The following is a 25313-nucleotide window of genomic DNA, read 5'->3' on the forward strand; positions in this document are numbered from 1 at the left end:
CCAGCTTCTAGTTCTGGAGGCAATAGCATACGGTTTTGCTTGCAAATCATGTAAACAGATCTGTTTGGGTTTAGGCAGCGCTACAGAGAGATGTACAGGCAGCTTCACACCAGCCCGCCATCTGGGTCGGCACGGAGAGCAGTTAGGATGCTTTCTGCAATAATTTGCTTTGCTTGTTATTTTCTGTCATCTTGATAGTCTTTTGAGGCAACAGAGCAGCTAATAAAGGTGCAGCTCAGAAAGGCTGTAAATGCAAGTAGCGGGGGGGAGGCACCCAGCCGAGCGCTGAACTTGTGTAGACACCGCCGAATCAGCTTAATTCACATCCTTTACAAGTTACACATGTGCGCATATCAAAAGCGGCTCTCGCATTCCTGCATGAATATAGTCGGGTAATCAGGTTGGATACGGTATGTAACACTATACACTCACCTGACACTTTAATAGGAACTTGTTCTTGATTCTAAGATTCCTGTTCTTGACTGCAGCACTGGAACCCAATGTGTTCTTCTGTTTTCTGTTGCATGCTGAGATGCTTTTCTGCTCACCACGGTTGTAAAGAGTTGCTATGAGTTACTATATCCTTCCTGGCAAAAAAAAAAAGCTTGAACCAACCTGTCCCGTTTCCCTCTGACCCTCTCTCACCATTCTGTGCAAACTCTAGAGACTGCTGTGTGTGAAAACCCCAGGAGGAGATCAGCAGTTTCTGAAATACTCAAACCGCCAACCGGCTCAAACCGACACCCATGCCACAGTGAAAGAAAGAAAGTCACACTTCACCGTGAGATCACAATTTTTCCCATTCTTATGTTTGAACATTGTGAACATTAACCGAAGCTCTTGATTTGGATCGGCATGATTTGTTGCATCGTCCTGCTGTCGAGGGATCGGCTGATTAGAGAACTGCATCAAACAGAACAGTAGGTGGGTGTCGGGGTGTTCCTAATAATATGTACGGTCAATGGTTATCTCTATTACAGCACATATTTAATGTTTTGTAGATTTTGCTCAAACCTATCCTAATTATGATTGCGTATATATACTTGGTTATGTTATTTTATTTATTCATTCATTCTATCCATCCACATTCACTGGATATGAGCAATCATGCGTTCTGATTGGCTACTCTACTACTAGGCTATCAGCTCATATACCATGAGTAGAGAAAAACAAAATGGCAGAGCGTGTTGCTGAACCAACCGAGGACGAAATAAAAACTCTACTCGAGAACAAACCCCAAAAATACAAAACAAAAAGTGCAACAAATATGGAACGAATTTTTTTTATTTTTTCAAGAATTATTATTATTGCATTTTTCACAAATTGCTCCTGTCATTTCGCCAGTTCGTTTACATTCCAAGCGGAAATGATTTTGTCGGACGTTTTGTATGAAGTTTTTATTTATCGAATTTGCAAAAAATAAAAATGCTCCGTTTCTGAACATCCAGTGAATGTGGATAGAATAAAACAGTTATTCCACTCAATCTCGTCGTACATGGCTTATAGCCGCAATCAGCTCATGTACGACTCGATTTCGTGGAATAACTTAAAATATATAGCCTGTAATGTCTATCCACTTCCAGACAAACACACCTGAAAATGCTCCTCCACCCCAGATCGTGGGGATATTCTCACAGAATAAGGGCACAATTCATCTTGATAATCATCTTGAGATGCTTTGCAAGATGTTTATCGTATTAATAATGAAATTTAATGGAGGAAAGGTTGCATAGATGTCCTAATGATGTTACCAAGGATATTCATCATCATTAACTCTTGAAGCACTCTTAGCTTCCTGTGTTAATCAAGCAATAAATCAGCCACTTGAATGACTTTTCAATAACCCACCCAAGCAACAGAGCCTGAACAATCTCCAGATCAGTGGAGGGAAGAGACGTAATGGGCCTCGTCACGGTTGCTGTGTGAACACGCGGCTGAAAAGCGTTAGCTCCAAAAACAAACAGGAACAGAACGTGAATCAAATTGAGCATTTTAAGTATATCTGCGTACGTTGTATCTAAAAGCGAGCAGCTCTTTGTTTTGGCGCTTCCTTGGCTTTATCTTAGCCAGTGGGTCTTTCAAAGAACATGTTATCATGGAAATGATAGGCCTTGTGGATGAGCCGGAAGGAGAGGAAAAGCAACACTCGGGTAACAGAGGCTGTTTCAGTAGTAATCTGAGCAGTAATACACACTCGCAAAAAGAACAGGGGAACAGATAATCAAAGCCATGCAAGCCTGGCAGCCATCCAGAACGAGACTTTCCACCTATAGATGAACATATGTGGCAAATGTAGGCAGGAATGCTTGTGGCTGTAAGCTGTTAGAAATCAGAGGGGGGAAAAATAAAGGCACCAAAAAGGCACAAGTAGGTTTTGAGTGCATTTTAGAGTGATCGGATAACTAGGAGTTTGATTTAATTTTATATGTGATATGTATTAATATGTACAGTATATTTATCTAACTATCTATGAAAAAGAACTTTGTGATCCTATGAACTGATTTTGACAATTGCAACCAAGCTCAAATTCTTATTTTCTCATACAAGACAGACATTTATGTATCTGAAAGAAGGAGGGGAAAAAAGTTTCCTTGATAAAAGAACCTGCAAATTTGATTCCTGCTGTCATTGTAAGTCGAGAGGCCGTCGCAGGGAAACAGCTGCATTGATACGCCGGAGTCCAGTGCCTACTGAATGAATGGAGAGAGAAAAAGGCTTAAATCAAATCTTCCCAGGGGGAAAAGCTTGACCAATCAAGAGTGACCGCTTGAAATTGTGAGATTTGATTGTAAAAAAAAAAAAAAGAAAGGAAAAAAAAAGCCCCACCATGATCTTTGCTGCTTTAAAAAAAGTCAGAGGAAGGAGGGGAAGATAATAAAAGAGACAGTCAACACACACATACAACAACAAAATGGCCTTGATTGCACAGGATCACTTACACACACACACACAAAATAAAGCAGACATACATCCTATCAGTTCCAGCTGATTTATTTGTCAAGATACAGACTTCAGCATGACGACGACATGTAATGCATTTTTCCTTTGCTACAAAATGCAGATGGTCCATTTCAAGAGTATATTGCACAAAATAATGAAAAGTAAAAAAAAAAAAAAAGCCATTAAGATGGTAAAATGCAAAACATTTTTTTTAAAATCAGTTTCACACCTGCTATTTGGGACCCATTCACACTGATATACATAAACTCCTAGCTTTTACTATATTACAGAACATATACAATCTTGAATCTAGTACCAGCAATGAGGTCTAGAATTCCCCAATTCCATTGTACATCTCTTGAGAAACGCACGGTCCAATCTACACCTGTACACAGTCTAGAACATGAACTCATCATCATCATCATCATCATCCCAAGGCATTTAAGATGCAAAGATGATATCGATGTTGATGTCGTTTAACCCTTGCATGCTTGAAAAAAAAATAACAATAAAAAATCAATGAAACCGGGTAGAAGTGCCTGAAGAAACCTCACTGAGAGCACAGTAAGATAAGAACATTCCCTTTAACTGTACAAAAATATGCCAGAAAATATCACTTTTTTCACTTTTTTTTTAAAAGATGAGGTATGTTGGTTATGTATCAAAAACTCTTCCTGCCATACCTGTGTCCTAGAACAGTTTAATCTCCGCATCTCCATTGGCTGGAGGGTTACAAAAAACTAATTTGTGGCATACAGAATTTAAAAAAAAAAAAAAAAAAAAAGGAAAAAAAAGATCACATAAAACCCTCTGGAAAAGTGAACATCCTGAAGTGGTGTAGACTCGCCTCCTTCCTGTAGATGCACGAGGTGGGATGGGAATGCATAGTTCAGCTTTGCTCTCCACCTGAAGCCTCACACACCTAGAAAACCCTGTGAAGGTGAGAAACTTTTTTTATTATTCTTTCTTTCTTGTCATGTCAGTGGCGCGTCCGCTGCGTCTTCTTCTTCTGCTTCCTCCATGTGCTATCTGGAAGGGGCACAAAACCCAAGAGGCGAGTCTGAAAGAACCTGAAGATCTAACCGTTAGTAGGTGAACACCAAGTCGGAGAAATTGGCCTCGAGCCAATCTCCTGCGATCATCTCACTCAGCTCTGGAGTACAGTAGTCCGGGAACTCGAAGTGGGAGCCGAGGCTGCCCTCGCTGAACGAGTCCAAGTCCTTATCCACCAGAGACAGGCACAAGTTCCCTGAAGCGTGGCTGGTCTGCTCGCCGCCTGCTGCCAAGTTCAAGCTGAAGTCGACCAGCAGGTCGTCCGCGTCCTCAGACGACATGGACGCGGAACGGAAAGACGGAGCCGGAGACAGTGCAGATGATGATGATGATGATGATGATGATGAAGAAGATCGGCTCGCATGGTGATGGTGGTGGTGGTGGTGATGGTGGTGCAGCGGCTGCTGCTTGGTGATGTTCTTGAAGCTGTAAAACAGTCTGGAACCGGCTGTTGCGCTTGCGCGCCCGGACATCTCCTCATACATGCTTGCGCCTTCCGACTCGGCGGCTGAGCTCAGCGTGGGACTCGCCGGCACTTTGGCTACACCGTACGGTCTCAGGTGCTCCTCATCATCCTCAGCTTTAAAGCGCATCGGGGACTCGACATCATAGTCATCGTCGTCATCATCATCATCGTCGTCGTCGTCGTCTTCTTCTTCTTCATCATCATCCTCGTCTTCGTCGTCCGTAAGCTCCCTCTTGACCGACTTGCCGACTTTGAAGTTCGCGAACGCATAGCTGCACCGCACATCTTGCGCTGCGCGCGCGCTCGCGCCGACGACGCTCGCCGGTTTGCTGGCTTTCATCTTTGCGCATTTCTTTGCGCCGGCTTTGACAGCCTTGTTGCCGCTTTTCTCCGGTGACAGCGCGCCCGGTTTGGAAGAGTTGTCCAGTTTGGGTTTCTTCTTCGGTCTGTACTTGTAGTCTGGATAATCAGCCATGTGCTGCAGGCGCAGCCGCTCGGCTTCCCGGATGAACGGGATCTTCTCGCTGTCCTTCAGCATTTTCCAGCGCTTGCCGAGTCTTTTGGAGATCTCCGCGTTGTGCATGTCCGGTGACTGCTCCATGATCTTCCTCCGCTCGATCTTCGACCACACCATGAACGCGTTCATGGGCCGCTTGATGTGTCCGGTGGCTGTCCGGCACCAGTCCGGTTTTGGAGGCACGGGGCTGCAGACGCTCATCTCCGGTTCCTCGGTGTCTGTAGCCTCACGGGACGCGCCGCTCTCCGTCTCACTTTGCTGGACCATGATCTGCTGTTCCTTCAATCTCTCTCTGATCCTTTTTCCCGCAGCTCAAATCAAACCTCTTTGCAAAGTTTTACTGGCTCGCTTATTAACTACTTCTCTGCGGGTTTTTTTTTTCCACACTTGTGACGTCATGTATAATTATCCAATAGCACGGCTTTGCCCCGCCTTCAGCTGTTCCTTGAACCTCTCGCGTCCGCTTCAGGGATTTCATTGGTCCAGGCTCGTTGTGGGCGTGGTTATCGGTGTCAGAAGCGCATGGGGGATTTGAAAGAACGTGATCTTGTCAAGGAGATAGACATCAGTGTATAAAGACAGTCTGGGTTTGGGCCACCACTGAGAAATAAATTAATATTTTGTTCTGTTACGCTTGTTTTAATTAAAAAGTCATGGTGGCACATGAACTGGTTTGTAATTTGCTCTAATATTGCACTTTATAATCCAGAACTGTCTGTACATATTGCATCTACAAATCAACCTTAAATGAGTTTCATATATTTATGGGAAGACATTTCTAATACAGCCCTGCGATGACCTGGCGACTTGTCCAGGGTTTACCCTGCCTCTTGCCCATAGTCAGCTGGGATCGGCTCCAGCTTGGTCAAACAGGATAAGCGGCTACGGATGGATGGATGGATGGATGGATGGATGGATGGATGGACATTTTTAATACTTGTGTCTTTGCGTAGTCAGGCAACGAAGAAACTCTTTCCCTGCAGGCCACCACAGACATCTACTGATAATCAGCTTCTTTCTTTCTCTCGCTTTCCTTTTCTCTCTGTCCCCTAGAGGGCAATCATTTACCCCTCTGAAAAAATCACACTGCCCATCCACCACTACCACAATACTGCCTTCCTTCTGTTATTCTCATGTGGCGACACATTAGAAATGCAGTGAGAGCCTCCTGCCCTGCCTCACCTCTTGCCTCCCGCAGGCAGTGCATGGTCATTTTTACACCGAGATATTGAGATATCGCCTCAGATTAATTTCCACCAGCAGGGCATGCTGCTACTGGCCCACATCACCCACCAACTGCTGAGGTGGCTCAAGATCAGCTGCTCCAGAACGAGTGATTTGAACATCTGCAGCCGTACCATGGCTCATGACATTTTAGTCAAGTCAAGTTTATTTGTATAGTGCTTTTAACAACAGACATTGTCACAAAGCAGCTTGACAGAATATTAAAGATTTTAAACACAAGCTAATTTTATCACTAACAAATTTATTTCTCCCTGATAAGCAAGCCTATGGTGACGGCGGCGAGGAAAAACTCGCTCAGACGACACGAGGAAGAAACCTCAAAAGGAACCAGACTCAAAAGGGAACCCATCTTCATCTGGGTGATAACAGATAGCGCGATTATAGATAATTTGCTTCGATAACAGTGTCGTATATAGTCACAATTTGCAAGTGACGTCAAAGCAAAATAGAAACCGGGATGTCGGCCATGTTGGTGGAGATACAAATGCAGGGTCAAGTGACATGCCATACAAAACATAGTCACGTGTGCGCAACTCTCTTTGTTTTTCCACTGCTTTAAGCGTTCTTTTAACTATGCCATATCTTTGTGCTGTATATATTTGTGGTCACAACAGTACTTGTGACCGTGGTACGTTCCGATTTTTTTAGAATTCCGTATGTGATTCGGAAAGAGGGCAAGGAAACTCTGAGGCTTAGTATGGAAAGGAGACGAGCACGGCTGAACAACATCAGCAGGGCTAATCTAACAGAGGCTAAAACCAAAACAGCTCATGTTTGCAGTAATCATTTTATCTCAGGTCAGATTCAAAAGCATTCTCGATAATATCATGGAAGAATTTTATTTCGTGTTGCTAGAATTTTGCTATAAAATTAGCGTTCTCTTGTCGTGGTTCACTCGCTCGTTGTTATCATTTTAACACGTGTATTACCATTTCGCTTCTAGGAGCGCCAGCAAAATTATATAATAGATACAATCCAGACTGGGAACCCACTCGGAAAATGGGCTATGTTTCGACTTGATTCTTCGGCAGCCAAACCAGATAGAACGCGATATCTGGGTATTCGATAGTCAGTAGAAGCGATCTTCAGAAAAGTGACTTTTTTTTAAATAATATGGGTCAAAACCACACACATCCATCTTCTCTTTGTATCGAATCTTCACTCGACCGTTCAAATCATGGTAATACTGAGAAAATTCAGTATTGACTGCTGCCGTCCTAGTCACTTTGTATATCCACCATCATGGCGGACGCTCATGACGTAGCACATTTTGATCACGTGGCTGCAAGTCATCTATAACTGTGAAACCAGGAAATTCATTATAATTTTAGCATGAAGTCTGTTTTGTTGAAGTTATCAACTGTTCATTGATGGAAACTTGAGTGCAAAACCGTTCATGACACTGCAGTTCGTGTTGTCATGAACATTTTAGACTCCTAATGATTGCATTATTTCAGGGTTGTCTTGTTAACATCAGATTTTCATGATGTTTGTATCATCATTTGAGAATTTAATACAGAAATGGTATGAACTCAGTGGATTTTTTTTATAGCCTCCTCCTCTGAGCGAGTACTGGTGTGTTACAGTAAATTAGATGGTACTTATAACACACCTATAATAGAGAGAAGAAAGAGAATCAGACCGAAAGAGAGAAAGCAAATGTGAGACAGAAGAAAGAAAGAGAGATATTGAAAGAAAGAAAGAAAGAAAGAAAGAAAGAAAGAAAGAAAGAAAGAGAGAGAGCCCTCCAGATGGGAATGACTAATCTCCTGGCTGGTGCTTATCATCCAAAGACCGGGTGCTGCCTCCCTCCACACAGCAGCGCAGAAGGAAAGAATCGATAGGCAGCCCTGACTATCCACTATCTGATATTGAAGATGAAGGAATGTATTCCTTCTGAATAGCCTCCAGACTGGTGTGTTCGATATTCCTGCAATCTTGTCAGCTCACGAAAGGCCAAGTTTGGATTAGGTAACTGCAGGGCCCAAGTACCATACCATGGCAGCTACACTCACTAATAAAATTTCTCATATCAGACACCTCTTTGATTATTCTACTGAAGCATGAATTTCTTTGGAATGTACTTTATATCGCCATTATTATTTATTTATTTTTTTACCATTCACCTTCAAGTGCAAACCTTGGAAAACAAATGTCACGCTTTCAGAAGTAGCCGTTCAGTTTGGGTGGAGAGTCACATTCACATAAATGAGTTAACTCGGGCTACATCCTGGCCATTGATTAGGAATGCGCCAGCCAGCTTTGGTCTGGAGGGACATGGCTCGACTAATGGCCGCCGTTAGACGTGTGAACTCAGAAGCACAGTTCAGCAGGTATGCAAATGGCCTGTTGTGAGTGTTATGTCACACTTTTGTTTCTGGCGGCTGTAAAGCTGTGTGAACGAGCAGTTGCCAAGCTTTTACTGGGGCTTATGGGGTTAGCTTAAAGATGTCGTTGACCTAACAACTGCAGTGCTTTTAAAATGTGTAAGCGGAAAGTACGTTGTTGGGTTTTTTTTTCTCATTAAAAAAATGTAGAAGTGTTTTAAAAGCATTTCATCAAAAATGTCATTTAAAGAACTGCATTGCGTATTTAAATTCTCAACAAAATGTGACTAGTTGCGATAACCTCTGTTTTTCCATGGCTTCACGTTCACTATTTGGAATAACCTGGCTGTGGAGAAGAGTGTCGTTATCAGGGTGAGATAAGCAGCTTCAGAAGTGCAATAATACTGTAATGATTCCATGTATACTATCATTAATATTATTATATTATTATTAAACCCTTAGCTCCTGAGGAACATAGGCCACCAACAAGAGCTTTCCATCTAGTTCTATTCTGTGCCGTTTTCTCTCGTGTTTACCATGAATAGCCCCTGGTTTTCATTTCGCCTTCAACACTTCGCCTCTCCTGTCCTCTAGGTGTTTTTAGGACAAACTCTTTTCCTTGTTCCTTGTGGGTTCCATTTTGAAGCTTGCTTACTGATGTTCTTTGGCGACTTCCTGAGTGTATATCCTGTCCAGCTCCACTTCTTCTTCTTCTGGATTGACATCTCTACTGGTTGTTAGTTGGTTAATTCCCATAGTTCTTTGTTCGTTCTTCATTTTTATCTGACCATCTAACATTCATTATTCTCCTCAGACAATAATTAAGTAATGTTTGAATTTTCCTAAGCATAGCTTTGGTAGCTCTCCAAGTCTCTGCTCCATACAAGAGGACGGACTGAACATTCGATTCAAAAATCTTTAACTTAGTAATTTTAGATAGGACCTTTGATGCCCAGATGTTCCCCAGATTGTTAAAGACTATTCTGGCTTTGTTTATCCTTGTTTTAACATCCTCATCCGTTCCTCTGTCGACACTTACCACACTTCCAAGATACACAAAGGGGTTCACTTCTTCCACGATGTTCTCCATCATTGTTAGAGACCGTCTGTCCTTATAGTTTACCATCATCTATAAAGTTTTCACTGTATTTGGCTTTAGGCCAAGTTTCATTGATGTGGTCGACAGGCGAGATGACAGGAGGGATAAAAATGTAAAGTGTTTTAAAACCATTTCATCAAAAATGTACAGTGCTGCTTGAAAGTTTGTGAACCCTTTAGAATTTTCTATATTTCTGCATAAATATGACCTAAAACATCATCAGATTTTTCACACAAGTCCTAAAAGTAGATAAAGAGACCCAGTTAAACAAACGAGACAAAAATATTATACTTGGTCATTTATTTATTTATTAAGGAAAATGGTCCAATATTACATATCTGTGAGTGGCAAAAGTATGTGAACCTCTAGGATTAGCAGTTAATTTGAAGGTGAAATTAGAGTCAGGTGTTTTCAATCAATGGGATGACAATCAGGTGTGAGTGGGCACCCTGTTTTATTTAAAGAACAGGGATCTATCAAAGTCTGATCTTCACAACGCATGTTTGTGGAAGTGTATCATGGCACGAACAAAGGAGATTTCTGAGGACCTCAGAAAAAGCGTCGTTGATGCTCATCAGGCTGGAAAAGGTTGCAAAACCATCTCTAAAGAGTTTGGACTCCACCAATCCACAGTCAGACAGATTGTGTACAAATGGAGGAAATTCAAGACCATTGTTACCCTCCCCAGGAGTGGTCGACCAACAAAGGCTACATCCACATGACAACGGCAACGAGATTTAAAAAAAAAAAATCGCATCCACATGGGCAACGGATCAGTAAAATATCAGATACATATGGCAATGCAACGCTTGCTGAAAATGATGCAATACACATGCCACACCTCTAGGTGCACTGTAAGACGGTCCCATCGGAGACACCACAACAATAGAAGAAGTAAGAACGCATGCGCATAAACTATTATGCACGAGACTTCATATTAGCCACAAAGTCAGAAAAATCTGTTTGTAAAATTACGTTATAATGACCAAATACAATGAAAAGTATTTTTCCAGTCTCACCTCTGAAAGGTAATCCCATGTGATCTTGTTTGGACGGCAAACCTGTTGGTACAGTTAAACGCAGCACATGAATGAGGCATCTTTATTCTCCACTTTGACCCATCCAATATGGCGGCGAGGATGACATATGATTCTACGCAGAAGGCGGCGTCTTTAATGGTCCGGAATAAATTGAATGTTACACGTTGATGGATTAATTTGTTCTTCTACTCCCTTTTTGAGGAATGTATTGTAGGACTTAAACCAACATCTGAAGAGGTGAGATCGCTCCTTTTTTTCCCTATTTTTGCTGGCGGGATTGACTCTCACTCTCTCTCTCACTTTGCACCATTACACAATAAATATTCACAGTGAAAATATTTTGTAAGCGCGTTTCATGAACCAAGTTATAGGATTTGTTGACAACTCGCATCAAGTTTGTTACACTTCTACCCGGAGTGAAGCACTGACAGTCATGTGGTTGTGACGTCATCATAAACAAATCCATTCTACTCATCCAGACGACTTCGCAATGGCGCCGTTGCCAGATCCTTCCACTCTGGAACCCGTTCTCAAAAGATTTAATTTTGGGGCACCCAAAACGCCGGTGCCGTGTGGACGCCAGGCCGAAACGATAAACAATTTTATCAGATTCACCTGAATCCATTGCCATGTGGACAGGGCCAAAGATCACTCCAAAAGCAAGGTGTGTAACAGTTGGCGAGGTCACAAAGGACCCCAGAGTAACTTCTAAGCAACTGAAGGCCTCTCTCACATTGGCTAATGTTAATGTTCATGAGTCCACCATCAGGCAAACACTGAACAACAATGGTGTGCATGGCAGGGTTGCGAGGAGAAAGCCACTGCTCTCCAAAACGAACATTGCTGCTCGTCTGCAGCTTGCTAAAGATCATGTGGACAAGCCAGAAGGCTATTGGAAAAATGTTTTGTGGACAGATGAGACCAAACTAGAACTTTTTGGTTTAAATGAGAAGCGTTATGTTTGGAGAAAGGAAAACACTGCATTCCAGCATAAGAACCTTATCCCATCTGTGAAACATGGTGGTGGTAGTATCATGGTTTGGGCCTGTTTTGCTGCATCTGGGCCAGGACGGCTTGCCATCATTGATGGAACAATGAATTCTGAATTATACCAGCAAATTCTAAAGGAAAATGTCAGGACATCTGTCCATGAACTGAATCTCAAGAGAAGGTGGGTCATGCAGCAAGACAACGACCCTAAGCACACAAGTCGTTCTACCAAAGAATGGTTAAAGAATAAAGTTAATGTTTTGGAATGGCCAAGTGACCTTAATCCTGACCTTAATCCAATCAAGATGTTGTGGAAGGACCTGAAGCAAGCAGTTCATGCGAGGAAACCCACCAACGTCCCAGAGTTGAAGCTGTTCTGTATGGAGGAACGGGCTAAAATTCCTCCAAGCCGGTGTGCAGGACTGATCAACAGTTACCGCAAACGTTTAGTTGCAGTTATTGCTGCATAAGGGGGTCAGACCAGATACTGAAAGCAAAGGTTCACATACTTTTGCCACTCACAGATATGTAATATTGGATCATTTTCCTCAATAAATAAATGACCAAGTATAATATTTTTGTCTCATTTGTTTAACTGGGTTCTCTTTATCTACTTTTCAGACTTGTGTGAAAATCTGATGATGTTTTAGGTCATATTTATGCAGAAATATAGAAAATTCTAAAGGGTTCACAAACTTTCAAGCACCACTGTAATTAAAATAACTGCACTGCATATTTAAATTCTCAAAAAAATGTGACTAGTTGCGATAACCTCTGTTTTTCCATGACTTCATGTTCCCTATTTGGAATAACCTGGCTGTGGAGAAGAGTGTCGTTATCAGGGTGAGATAAGCAGCTTCAGAAGTGCAATAATACTGTAATGATTCCATGTCCCTCAACTTTAAAGATCTGAATCCCTTCTGCCTCTTGACGGGAAAGTAAACAAGGTGTTCTTAACACTTTGGTGGGTGTTTGTCTGTGCATGCACACACACACATTTAGTTGTGCTGGTTATCCACCATTGTTCTCCGAAACCACACAAACACCTCTGTGTATAAAGTACATTGATTTGAGTAAGATTTTTACATCATTTTTATCACAGCTTCTTTGTCAGTACTGATGCTTGATCACTCCATATATTCTACTGCTTCTCCTTTTCCATTTTATATAAACATTGCCGTTTCAAGTATTTATCAAGCATTAAATGTTATCAGATCATTCAGTAAAGCTACAGGTGAGGCTGCAAAATTACAAAAGTAATGTTTACGTAATGGTCTGAATTATGCTTTAATAATGGTTTGTGCTACAATGTTATAAGAATGTTGCTCACACACTGTCATTAGTAATTATAAAAGTAATCGCTGGGGTTCCACAAGGCGGAGTTAGATCTCCTACACTCTTCAATGTTTATATTGAATGACATTGAGGAAGCCATTCCAAGTGACCTGGTTACAACATGCAAATACGCTGATGACTGCACACAATATGAGATAATACTTTTAAACTCAGAGAGTTGTACGCAGGATGTCATGCATTATTTGGAATCCTGGGTCGTGAGTAACAAAATGGAACTCGATGCCAAAACAAAGAAAACAAAAGATATGTGGATTTCTTTTAAAAAAAAACCCCCAAACCTAACAACTCCCAACTTCCTTTACGCATCGACGATGTAGAGCTTGAAAGAATCATTGAGTTCAAGTTGCTTGGAATTGTAGTACACAGGATAACTTAAAGTGGAATTCATACATATCGAGTATCGTCAGTAAAGCTAGCAAACATATTTATTATGTGAGAACATGTAGGAAAGCCGCTCTTCCTATAGAGGGATCCCGCATGACATCACCGCGCCGCGAGATTTCGGTAGTCGCCATATTGGAAGACCAAGTAGACATCTATGCAAGTACATACATACATAAAACAAACTACACCTGAAATGTAGCCCGGGCCGGTTCTGCCCTAATCTGGACCCGGGTGCAACATCGCGCAACCCCCCCCCCCAAAAAAAACACACCAGTCTAAATCAGGACAACCAGTGTTCGAACTACGGGGGTACTCGGGGGATCCGAGATCCCCTGAAACAGACATGAGATCCCTTGAAAACATCTCATCTCATCTCATTATCTCTAGCCGCTTTATCCTTCTACAGGGTCGCAGGCAAGCTGGAGCCTATCCCAGCTGACTACGGGCGAAAGGCGGGGTACACCCTGGACAAGTCGCCAGGTCATCACAGGGCTGACACATAGACACAGACAACCATTCACACTCACATTCACACCTACGCTCAATTTAGAGTCACCAGTTAACCTAACCTGCATGTCTTTGGACTGTGGGGGAAACCGGAGCACCCGGAGGAAACCCACGTGGACACGGGGAGAACATGCAAACTCCACACAGAAAGGCCCTCGCCGGCCCCGGGGCTCGAACCCAGGACCTTCTTGCTGTGAGGCGACAGCGCTAACCACTACACCACCGTGCCGCCCCCCCTTGAAAACATGATTTGGGAAATGTTGGGGGGTCTCTAAAATATTGGCAAAATGATGTTTATTGACATAGCAATCGTGTGTAACGGGAAGCATTTGCATATCCGAAGTGTTGTGTTTACATCAAAGATAAAATAAACCGATATGACAACGACTGCTGCTGCCAGGTTGGTTGTTGAGTAGCCTGACTGTTTTTGTTCTTGCGTGTGGTATCATTGTTGATGCGAGGTTGTTTTTTGAACATGCCAATGCGGACACGATTTCCCCTGATGAGTTATGACTTCAGACGCGATGCGTGTGTGGAGGTGTGGAGTCCGCGTGATATGTGCGTAAGATAGGCTTCTCATGTGTTTGGAGATCCGCGCTCCGAGACAAGCGCAAGCGCCCCAAGGGAAAAAAAGGGACCCCCCGAAAATATCGGCATAGTTCGAACACTGAGGACAACCATCACATAACTATAACTATAAACATTTTAGATCAACTATTTTAACTAAATGGGCTATAATAAATAAGCCTGCAGGCAGCCACGGCGGGCTGCCTCAGAAAAGTAACCATTCAATGACACAACTGAAAGCCTGCAGCCACGGCGGGCTGCCTCAGAAAAGTAACCATTTGTTCTACCTTAAAACTCGTTTTGCATTTTCTGCCTCCTTTTTTGTATTTTCGACCCTGCGTTTATTTTCTTTCCTTTTCTGAAAACCCGATTTGTATCCAGACATTTTGTTCTGCTACCAACGAACTAACTCGTCAGGTCTCGTCTCTCGAGTCCGCGATGAAGGGCAACAATTGATACATTTTTACAAACAGCCAATAAACAGCCAATAGGGAGGTTGCAACGTTCAGGCTCTCCTTTGCTCACAGACACTCAGTAATGCACTTATTCTCTGTCTCCTGGCAGAAAGCTCCTTAGTTTGCTCCCCTTGTGTCTCAATGTATTCTGAAGAAAGACTTCTTTTCACCTTTCCCATCAGCTTTGTTGGAACACCCTAACACAGCACAGAAGTTTACCATTGTAGGTTTATGATGAATCAAGTCCCTCGTGGGTTTAAATTCCGCGCGCTGCCGTTATTTCCCCCTGATCACGAGTTTGTTGGTCTTCCAATATGGCGCAGGGTCTGTTTACTTCCGGTTTCTGGTGACGTCAGTGGGAAGGGTCTATAGAGGTTGGCCTTACTACCTACATCACAAAGATCCAGCCCTTGTTAGAATATACCAGTCCCATTTGGGCTGGTTTGCCTGAGTATCTCTCTGTGGAGCTACAAAGAGTGCAAGACCTCTGTCTGAGGATCCTTGGACTTTCAAAGGACACCCTGGAACCACTGGAATGACTTATTTCAACAATCTGAGCCCATACACAACTACAGCTGAAGGAACGGTGAAGAGTAACCAAGCACCACTTTCCAGAACGAAGAGACATCGACAATCGATCATCTCTAGAGCTTTGAGACTGTAGCTGTCGGAGCTATATTATATTATATTTAACATTCATATAAATATACATATATACAAACTATAGTAATTTATAGCTAAATGGTTGCAGCAGCATTATAAGCCCATTCATAAACTTGAAATTAAAGCTAGACGGCCTTTCGGTTTCATAAAATCAGTGAAATTTAGTTCCGTCTGAAATGTGGTCATTATAATATATGTTTATTTCTGTAATATCTCACAAAATATCAGGCCATTCTGTGACTGGGAAGTCATTTAATTTGAGCGGATTAAAGCAAAGAATGTGCATGAAATCGCTCGCTTCGCGCAGTCAAGCAGACAGAGGAAGTCCATGTGCGCATGCGCAGGTTTACCTTCTTCTTTTGGGTTTCATGGCAGCTGGCATCCACAGTGTTGCATTACTGCCATCTACAGGTTTCCCTTTGAGCGTGCACTGACAGTTCCATCATTCTGTCGCTAAACGAACAGCTGATCACACCGAGGTGCTCGCTGAGCGCCCACATTTATTAGTTTGGTCCTGCGTTTCCTTTCCTTCATATATAACATAGCATCTTTTCTTCTCGCTTTCTTTCCGTTACTGTAGTCGGTCTTTCATTTGCACACTCACGTCCTCCATTTTTCTTTCCTGTTTCAAATTTGTATCCCACAATGCCTTGCGTGAACGGGGAAAGCCCACCACATGATGCAGGATGTAGTATCTTGAATTGGGTCATGGTGAAGCAGGAAAAAATAGCTGAGAATTTAGGGCCACGTGGTTCTAAATACATTCTAATAAAATTGGAAGTTTGTGATTCAAATTCAGTAGCTTTCAGTCACTAAACAAAAATACCAGCACAGAAGACCACTCCTCCCCTGGATGAACAGGCCATATGTCTGGATCCAGCCAGTGTGGAGAGGACCCTCTCCAGGATCAACCCACATAAGGCAACTGGACCAGACAACATACCTGGTCGTGTTCTGAAGGACTGTGCCATGGAGCTCAGGGATGTCCTCGCTGACATCTTTAACATCTCCCTGAACCAAGCTGTTGTCCCCACGTGTTTCAAAGCTACAACCATAATACCAATGCCAAAGAAGCCCCTCCCATCTAACTATAATGACTATAGGCCCGTAGCACTGACTTCTATCATCATTAAGTGCTTTGAGCAACTAGTCATGCAGAACATAAAGTCCATTCTCCCTCCCTCTCATGACCCATTCCAGTTTGCATATAGCTCAAACAGGTCCATAGAGGACGCTATCTCCGCTGCTCTCCACCCAGCCCTCACTCACCTGGACTCAAAGAACACCTATGTGCGAATGCTGTTCTTGGATTACAGTTCGGCATTCAACACAATCATTCCCCAGCAGCTAATACAAAAACTCGGACATTTGGCACTCAATACCTCGCTTTGTAACTGGGTGCTGGACTTTCTTACAGGGAGGCCACAGAACATTTGGGTCAGCAGTAACATCTCCAGGACCATCATGCTGAGCACAGGGGCCCCACAAGGGTGTGTGCTCAGCCCGCTGCTCTTCACCCTGCTGACCCATGACTGTGTACCAACCTTCAGCACCAACCACATCATCAAGTTTGCGGATGACACGACTGTGGTGGGCCTCATCACTAACAACAATGAAGCCAACTATATGAATGAGGTGAGCCAACTGGTCCAGTGGAGTAAAGACAACAATCTCTTTCTGAATGCGAAGAAGACCAAAGAGATTGTAGTTGACTTCAGGAGAGGTCACTCACAGCATCCCCCTCTGATCATCAATGGTGCTGCAGTGGAGAGGGTGAGCAGCACCAAATTCCTAGGGTTGCACATCGCTGAGGACCTCTCCTGGTCCAACAACACTGCATCGCTGGCCAACAAGGCTCAAACTCGCCTCTACTTCCTCAGCAAACTGAGGAGTGCACAAGTCCCATCCCCCATCATGTGCTCATTCTACAGGGGCACCATTGAGGGTGTCCTCACTGGCTGCATCACTGCGTGGTATGAAGGCTGCAATGCCTCCTGCCAGAAGACTCTGCAACGCATAGTGAACACGGCCAGCAAGGTCATCGGTACCCCTCAGCTCTCCCTTATGGACATCTATCACTCCCGTCTCACCCGCAGAGCCATCAGCATCACTGGTGACATTTCCCACCCTTCACACTCACTCTTCAACCTCCTGCCCTCAGGGAAAAGGTACCGGAGACTCCAGGCCCGCTCCACAAGACTGCTGAACAGCTTCATCCACCAGGCTGTCAGGATGCTGAGCTCTGTTCACTACCTACCCCCTACCCCTGGTCTGGAACACATTCATTCACATAAGAAAACTACCTCATCCATTTGCACATCACATGACAAACATTAGCATTACTGCTGTATCTGCTGCTATTGTTCATTTGCACTACTGTCATATACACCACATACGCTGCTCTTCTAAGCACCTTCTCCATTATTGTACTGTATTGCACTACTGCCATTTTGTACATTGTTTGATTTTAGAGTGTATTTTTTATCTATATCATCTATATTTATATACATTGTCTCATCTCATTATCTCTAGCCGCTTTATCCTGTTCTACAGGGTCGCAGGTAAGCAGGAGCCTATCCCAGCTGACTACGGGCGAAAGGCGGGGTACACCCTGGACAAGTCGCCAGGTCATCACAGGGCTGACACATAGACACAGACAACCATTCACACTCACATTCACACCTACGCTCAATTTAGAGTCACCAGTTAACCTAACCTGCATGTCTTTGGACTGTGGGGGAAACTGGAGCACCCGGAGGAAACCCACGCGGACACGGGGAGAACATGCAAACTCCACACAGAAAGGCCCTCACCGGCTACGGGGCTCGAACCCGGACCTTCTTGCTGTGAGGCGACAGCGCTAACCACTACACCACCGTGCCGCCCTATATATAGTGTTTTTCTTAATTTTGTTATCTATATTTTCTATATTTATAAATATTTATATCTATTTGTTTTTGTTTGTTTGTGTGTGTAATCTTTATCTGTGCCCTGTGATGACCTGGCGACTTGTCCAGGGTGTACCCCGCCTTTCGCCCGTAGTCAGCTGGGATAGGCTCCAGCTTGCCTGCGACCCTGCAGAACAGGATAAAGCGGCTACAGATAATGAGATGAGAGATGAGAACATAGGACAACAATGCAAAAAAAGAGAAGAATCCAACCTTTAATTCAAGTGCATTTATTCAGTGGGAAAAAAATCCCACATTAAGAAATAATTCTTTTACATGAAATCATGTGTGCCACAATTATTGGCACCCCTGATGTTAATACTTTGTACAACCCCCTTTTGCCAACAAGACAGCACTTAATCTTCTCCTATAACATTTCACAAGATGGGAGAATACAGAGAGAGGGATCTTGGACAATTCCTCTTTGCACAATCTCTCTAAATTGTCCAGAGTCCTGGGTCCTTTCCTATGCACTCTCCTCTTCAGCTCACCCCACAGGTTTTCAATTGGGTTGAGGTCTGGGGACTGAGATGGTCATGGGAGGAGCTTGATTTTGTGTCTGGTGAACCATTTTTTGTGTAGATTTGGCCACATGTTTAGGTTCATTATCTTGCTGAAAGACCCAGTGACGACCCATCTTCAGCTTTCGGGCAGAGGCCACCAGATTTTGATTTAAAATGTCCTGGTATTTCAAAGAGTTCATGATGCCATGCACCCTAACAAGGTTCCCGGGGCCTTTGGAAGAGAAACAGGCCCACAGCATCACCGATCCTCCCCCATACTTCACAGTGGGCATGAAGTGCTTTTCCGCATACTCATCTTTTGTGTTACGCCAGACCCACTTAGAGTATTTGTTGCCAAAAAGCTCTATCTTGGTCTCATCTGACCAAAGCACATGGTCCCAGTTGAAGTCCCAGTACCGCTTAGCGAACTCCAGACATTTACATTTATGCTTGTAAGTGAGAAAATGCTTTTTCCGTGCATGCCTCCCAAACAGCTTGCTGGCGTGTAAATAGCGCCTGATGGTTGTTATGGAGATTTTGTGACCCCAAGATGCTACTCTTTGATGCAATTCTCTAACAGTGAGCGTTGGAGAACTTTTTACTTCTTTTACCATCCTCCTCACTGTGTGTGGTGGCAAGATAAACTTGCATCCTTGTCCAGGCTTGTTTGCCACTGTTCCAGTTGTTTTAAACTTCTTGATGATTCCTCTGGCTGTAGATATGGGCCGGTGTAGGCGAGTGGCTATTTTCTTGTAGCCATTGCCTGACTTATGAAGGTCGACACACATCTGCCTTACTTGAATGGTGTGTTCTCTTGTCTTTCTCATGTTGAAGAGTGGATAAGAGAAATAGGCCTCTGTGTCACATCATATTTATACCCCAGGGAAACAGTATGTGATGAATTTCTAATTAAAGGTTCCTACATACTCTGATCAACTTTATAAACTACAGTAGAAATGACAGAAATGCTTCAATTACATTTATACTCTAGGAATTGTTTTGGGTGCCAATAATTGTGGAGCAGGTGATTTTATGAAAAATAATTATTTCTTAGTCAGGGTTTTTTTTTAATTCGCTTGAGTTAAAGGTTACATTTTTCTACAATTTTCAGTGTGAGATTATGCTTCTGTAATAAAAATTGAATTTATTTTAAAGCTTTTAACACGGGGCGGCACGGTGGTGTAGTGGTTAGCGCTGTCGCCTCACAGCAAGAAGGTCCTGGGTTCGAGCCCCGGGGCCGGCGAGGGCCTTTCTGTGTGGAGTTTGCATGTTCTCCCCGTGTCCGCGTGGGTTTCCTCCGGGTGCTCCGGTTTCCCCCAAAGACATGCAGGTTAGGTTAACTGGTGACTCTAAATTGAGCGTAGGTGTGAATGTGAGTGTGAATGGTTGTCTGTGTCTATGTGTCAGCCCTGTGATGACCTGGCGACTTGTCCAGGGTGTACCCCGCCTTTCGCCCGTAATCAGCTGGGATAGGCTCCAGCTTGCCTGCGACCCTGTAGAAGGATAAAGCGGCTAGAGATGATGAGATGAGATGAGATGATCTTTTAACACATCTTAACCGGGGTGCCAATAATTGTGGAGGGCATTGTATGTCCTGGATAGATAGTGAATTGACAATAAAGAATCTTTGAATCTTTGAAAATAATTGGGTGTCGGGAAAATTCTTTTTCTGACCTACACTTGAAAAATCTGATAGGCAGTCTACCTTTAAATGTTCAAACATGTCCTAGAACCTTAACATTCCACTAACCTAAAAGTTTGTTTGCTGGGATCATGCAAGAGAAATGTTAAATGTCTCTGAATGCATATCCAGTTTTATCACCATGTCTACAGCTCGTTTACAGTCCTTCCTTAAGTAAATATAATCAAAGTTTCTGATAAGTAGTGCTGGGGAACCATGAACGCGCATGTCAAACGCTTGTCTAAGAAAATTCTTATGTATTTCTTTTTCATCAGTCAGTTTAGCTATAACTGGCCATCAATGCATGTGTTCAGTATGGTAGTCGTTGTTCGCCGTCTTCCTGCTTTGGTGCACTTGTTTAGTCATTTGTGTGGTAATAGTAAACATGTATGCAGAGGCTTTCAGAGGCCTTGACCTGCTATAATGAGAGTGTGTTTAGTCTGAAGGCCAGGTCCTGTGTTGATGGATTGCCTGGCCTGAGGGAGAGAACTCTTTTCCCAGCTCTCGGACACTTGCAGAAAGAGCAGCGTGGACATCGACTTGCATTTGCTTATGTGCCCTTTTCAAAAGTATTGACTTACTGAAGCCTGTTAGGTGCCATATCTCTACATTTCATATGTGTGGGTTGGCAAAGGGCAAGATGGAAGATCTACAACTGTGTTCTTGTTGTATTAATGTACATCCCAGTTACATACAGTACATGGCAAGCTAAAGTAGTCTTTATTTTTTCTCACTTGTATGACCTGTCCTGTATTATGCACTGTATGAATAGTTTTTATTGCTCAGGAAGTCTCAGATCGTGCTGTAGTAGGTCTGGGCTTAATGACTGAATCCAGTATGATTCGACTGCAGAAAAATGTGATGGCAAAAGATAAGATGAAAGACTTGGCATAATGTTAATGGTTTTTTTTTTTTTTTTGGATAGTCATCTTGCAAGAATAAGAAAAAAACAAATGAATTCAATCTTACCCTGGCAGATGCGAAAAAATCTGCACAGAACAGTTTGCTAGGAAGCCATGTTAATGTCCTAAGTAAACATAACAGTATTAAATATTGAGAATAAAAATAGTAACTCGAAGGAGACTGTGACTAAAGTCACAGTGATTTGTGCTAGCTCTTACAAACCGGGGCATCTGGTCACCGTACCCTACAGATCTGGAATGGTAAGAGATAGAGAATGACGCTTAGTTAGGAAAAAAGCCTGTTTTTCATGGATCATTCCAGTTCAGTGATCCAGATCAGCACCAAAAGTCATAGCAACTTAATTCAGCCCAGAGTTATTCTGCATGTGAAATTTGGTGATAATTGGTTGAAAACTGAAAAAGAAATAGCATCCTAAAAAAAAAAACATAATAATAATAATAATAATAGGGGCAGCATGGTGGTGTAGTGGTTAGCGCTGTTGCCTCACAGCAAGAAGGTTCTGGGTTCGAGTCTAGCAGCCGACGAGGACCTTTCTGTGTCATTCTGTGTGGAGTTTGCATGTTCTCCCCGTGTCTGCGTGGGTTTCCTCCGGGTGCTCCGGTTTCCCCCACAGTCCAAAGACATGCAGGTTAGGTTAACTGGTGACTCTAAATTGAGCGTAGGTGTGAATGTGAGTGTGAATGGTTATCTGTGTCTATGTGTCAGCCCTGTGATGACCTGGAGACTTGTCCAGGGTGTACCCCGCCTTTCACCCGTAGTCAGCTGGGATAGGCTCCAGCTTGCCTGTGACCCTACACAGGATAAGCGGCTACAGATAATGGATGGATGGATAATAATGACAACAACAACTCAACAGAGACTGTAAGTAAAGTCACAGTAATTTGCACTAACTGACCTCTGTCAATTGATGGTCAAGGAAAAGTTGCTCCCTGACACTCTGTACAAAATAAAAAAAAAGTTTGAAAAAATCATGAAAATTGACAGAGTTATAAGTGACTGACAAAAAGCCCGTTTTTCATGGTGTGTAAATCTTAAAGATGGACGCAATTAAAAATTGACAAAGCAACTTACAAAGGGGTGGTTTTTTTTTGCCATTTTAGTATTTACCATGTCCAGTCAAAAGTTTGGACACGCTTTTGAATTCAATGGTTTTTCTTTATTTTTGTTACCTCGCCTGGGATGGAGTCCATCAGGGGGCGAGGTATTGTTTTCGGTGGGGTTTCTTTGTTTCTTTGTGAGCAACATTACGAGAAAACTGCTGGACCAATCTTCATGAAACTTTCAAGATAGATGCCCATTGGTCTCAAATAGAACCTCCAACATTTTGAGGGTCATCCGGTCAAGGTCAAGGTCACAAAAAAGGTCAAAATCGATTTTGGCTCAAATGGTGTCCCAATGTCCTGAATGTGTCCCAAATCACTCCCTACTCACTACATAGTGGACTATATAGTCAGGTCGCCATTTTGTAGTGCTGTCCGAATGTATAGTGAGCATTATTACACCCTATATAGTGCACTCAAAGTATCTCACAATGCATCATGAAAAGTAGTGCCGCAGCAAAGAAGGAAAAAAAAAGCTGTGGCAAAGAAGAAGTTTTATCATTTAATCAATGAACTCACTATATAGTCCTATATATAGTAATTCCTTATATAGTGAGTAGGGCATAGTGAATGAGTGATTTCGGATGCAGCATTTGTAACCAATCAGCACTTATCCTAATCAAGTTCGATTACCCGTTCTATTTCTGGATAAACTTCAGAACCAATCAGAACTAGAAACGAAATAAGAGAAACTCGTTATAACTTTGTTGTATTGGAAGATAATCAACAGATAAAAAGATAAACGAAATTCACCTTATGGTTCACCAAGGCTACTGATTCAATATCAAGTAAGTGGTGTTTACTTTAAGAAAATTTACCTTTTGATTATCACAGCTTTTGTTTGGTCCTTCTGAAAAGTCAAATAAAAAGTTTTGTAAGTTTTTTTTTTTTTTAGCTTTTTGGCAGATATTTAGAGTCTTTACACTACACTTATGAAATAAAATGTTCTCATTTGTATTAATGACCTTGAAAGAACAGAGACCACACTTGTGGGATTGAATCAGTTGTTATAACACTAAAATAAGTGCTACCTGGCTAGGTTTCTTTTGCCTGGCAACGCTTGTTACCTCACCTGGGACGGAGTCCACCAGGGGGCGAGGCATTGTTTTTGGTCAGGTTTCTTTGTTTGTTTGTTTGTTTGTTAATGATGCTATGGGAAAATGGCTGGACCAATCTTCATGAAACTTTCAGGATAGATGGGCATTGGTGTCAAATAGAGATCCAACATTTTGGGGGTCATCCGGTCAAGGTCAAGGTTTTTGTGGCTGCTGCCTCATATAGAGGCAGTAGCCACTATGTCATCGTGCTGTAAGAATGTAAGAGTGTAACAATCCACAGTATGGCGTGAGAGCAGTATGGTGTGTTCTGATTGGCTGAGAGCAGTAAGCAGTACAGTGTGTTCTGGTTGGCTGAAAGCAGAAGAGAATCAGAATCATGTTTATTGGCCAAATATGTTTACACACAAGGTCAAAATCAAGGTCAAGGTCACCAAAAAGGTCAAAATCATTTTTTTTGCGATATCTTCCTTCATATTCATCATAAGTGCTACTGGGCGAGGTTTGTTTTGCCTGACAACACTTGTTAATTAAAGTAATGATGAATGTCGTTTCTCTTTACTTACACTACGTTCAGACTGCACCCTGAAACGACCCATATCCGATTTTTTTGCCCATATGCGACCTGTATCCGATTTGTTATTGACAATCTGAACGACACAGATCCGATTTTTTCACATGCGACCCAGGCCGCTTGGATATGTGGTCCTAATTCCGATGCATATCCGTTATTTTCACATGCGACTGCAGTCTGACCGGACAGGTCGCATTCATGCGACCTACACGTCATCAACAAGAGACAAACGTCACTATTCTGCGTTGGCTAATCCCACCTCTTTGGTGGAAAACAACAACATTTGTACAGTTTTCAGAATTTAAATAGACTTTTATAGAATTGATCAAGCTAATGGTGGATTTGGTAGGGACCTGGATGTTAAATCATCCTGTATTACAAGATTATAAGATTGTTCTGGAAATTTCCAGTAATTTGACATCTTCGGTCTCATGAGTCTGCTGCCCACATTAATCAGATTATTGTGTGAGTTCCGCCGCCACCACAAAAACCACATCGCCAGGTCTCGCCTCATCTCCATGCTTTACTTGCAAACTTGAAGAGTGCGCTTTTTTTTGTTTACGTATTACATAGATGTGCTTATTACGTGTCAATTTGCGCATGCGGGACACTTTTGGGTCGTTTTCCGTTCATATTGGAGATCGCATACAAGTCTCATATAACTGGTAATGTGAACGGCCTAACAAAAAAATCGGATTTCACAACAAATCGGATATGAGTCGTTTCAGGTTGCAGTCTGAACGTAGTGTTAGCTGAGCAGTTATTGATATAATATGGATTACTACAGTTGTGGAATAGGGATATTTCAAAATCAAAGTCCCTCTCACGCCAGAATCTGGTCTTCCCAGGCGGTCTGCTGTCCCAGTACTAACCAACTCTTTCAGGCACATGGGTGCGGTGCCAATCTCTATTTCGATAG

The 25313-nt window shown here is 42.8% G+C and overlaps 1 protein-coding gene across 1 annotated transcript; it reads right to left on the reverse strand.

Moving 5' to 3' along the window:
* Window positions 1–2975: 2975 nt before the first annotated feature.
* Window positions 2976–5312, reverse strand: sox11b (SRY-box transcription factor 11b). Its single transcript, XM_060916150.1, has one exon. It carries the CDS (start codon window positions 5241–5243, stop codon window positions 4026–4028), a length of 1218 nt encoding a protein of 405 aa, XP_060772133.1. The 5' UTR covers window positions 5244–5312; the 3' UTR covers window positions 2976–4025.
* Between the last annotated feature and the right edge of the window lie 20001 nt (window positions 5313–25313).

Source organism: Neoarius graeffei, chromosome 3, assembly GCF_027579695.1.
Source record: "Neoarius graeffei isolate fNeoGra1 chromosome 3, fNeoGra1.pri, whole genome shotgun sequence".
Lineage (NCBI taxonomy): Eukaryota > Metazoa > Chordata > Actinopteri > Siluriformes > Ariidae > Neoarius > Neoarius graeffei.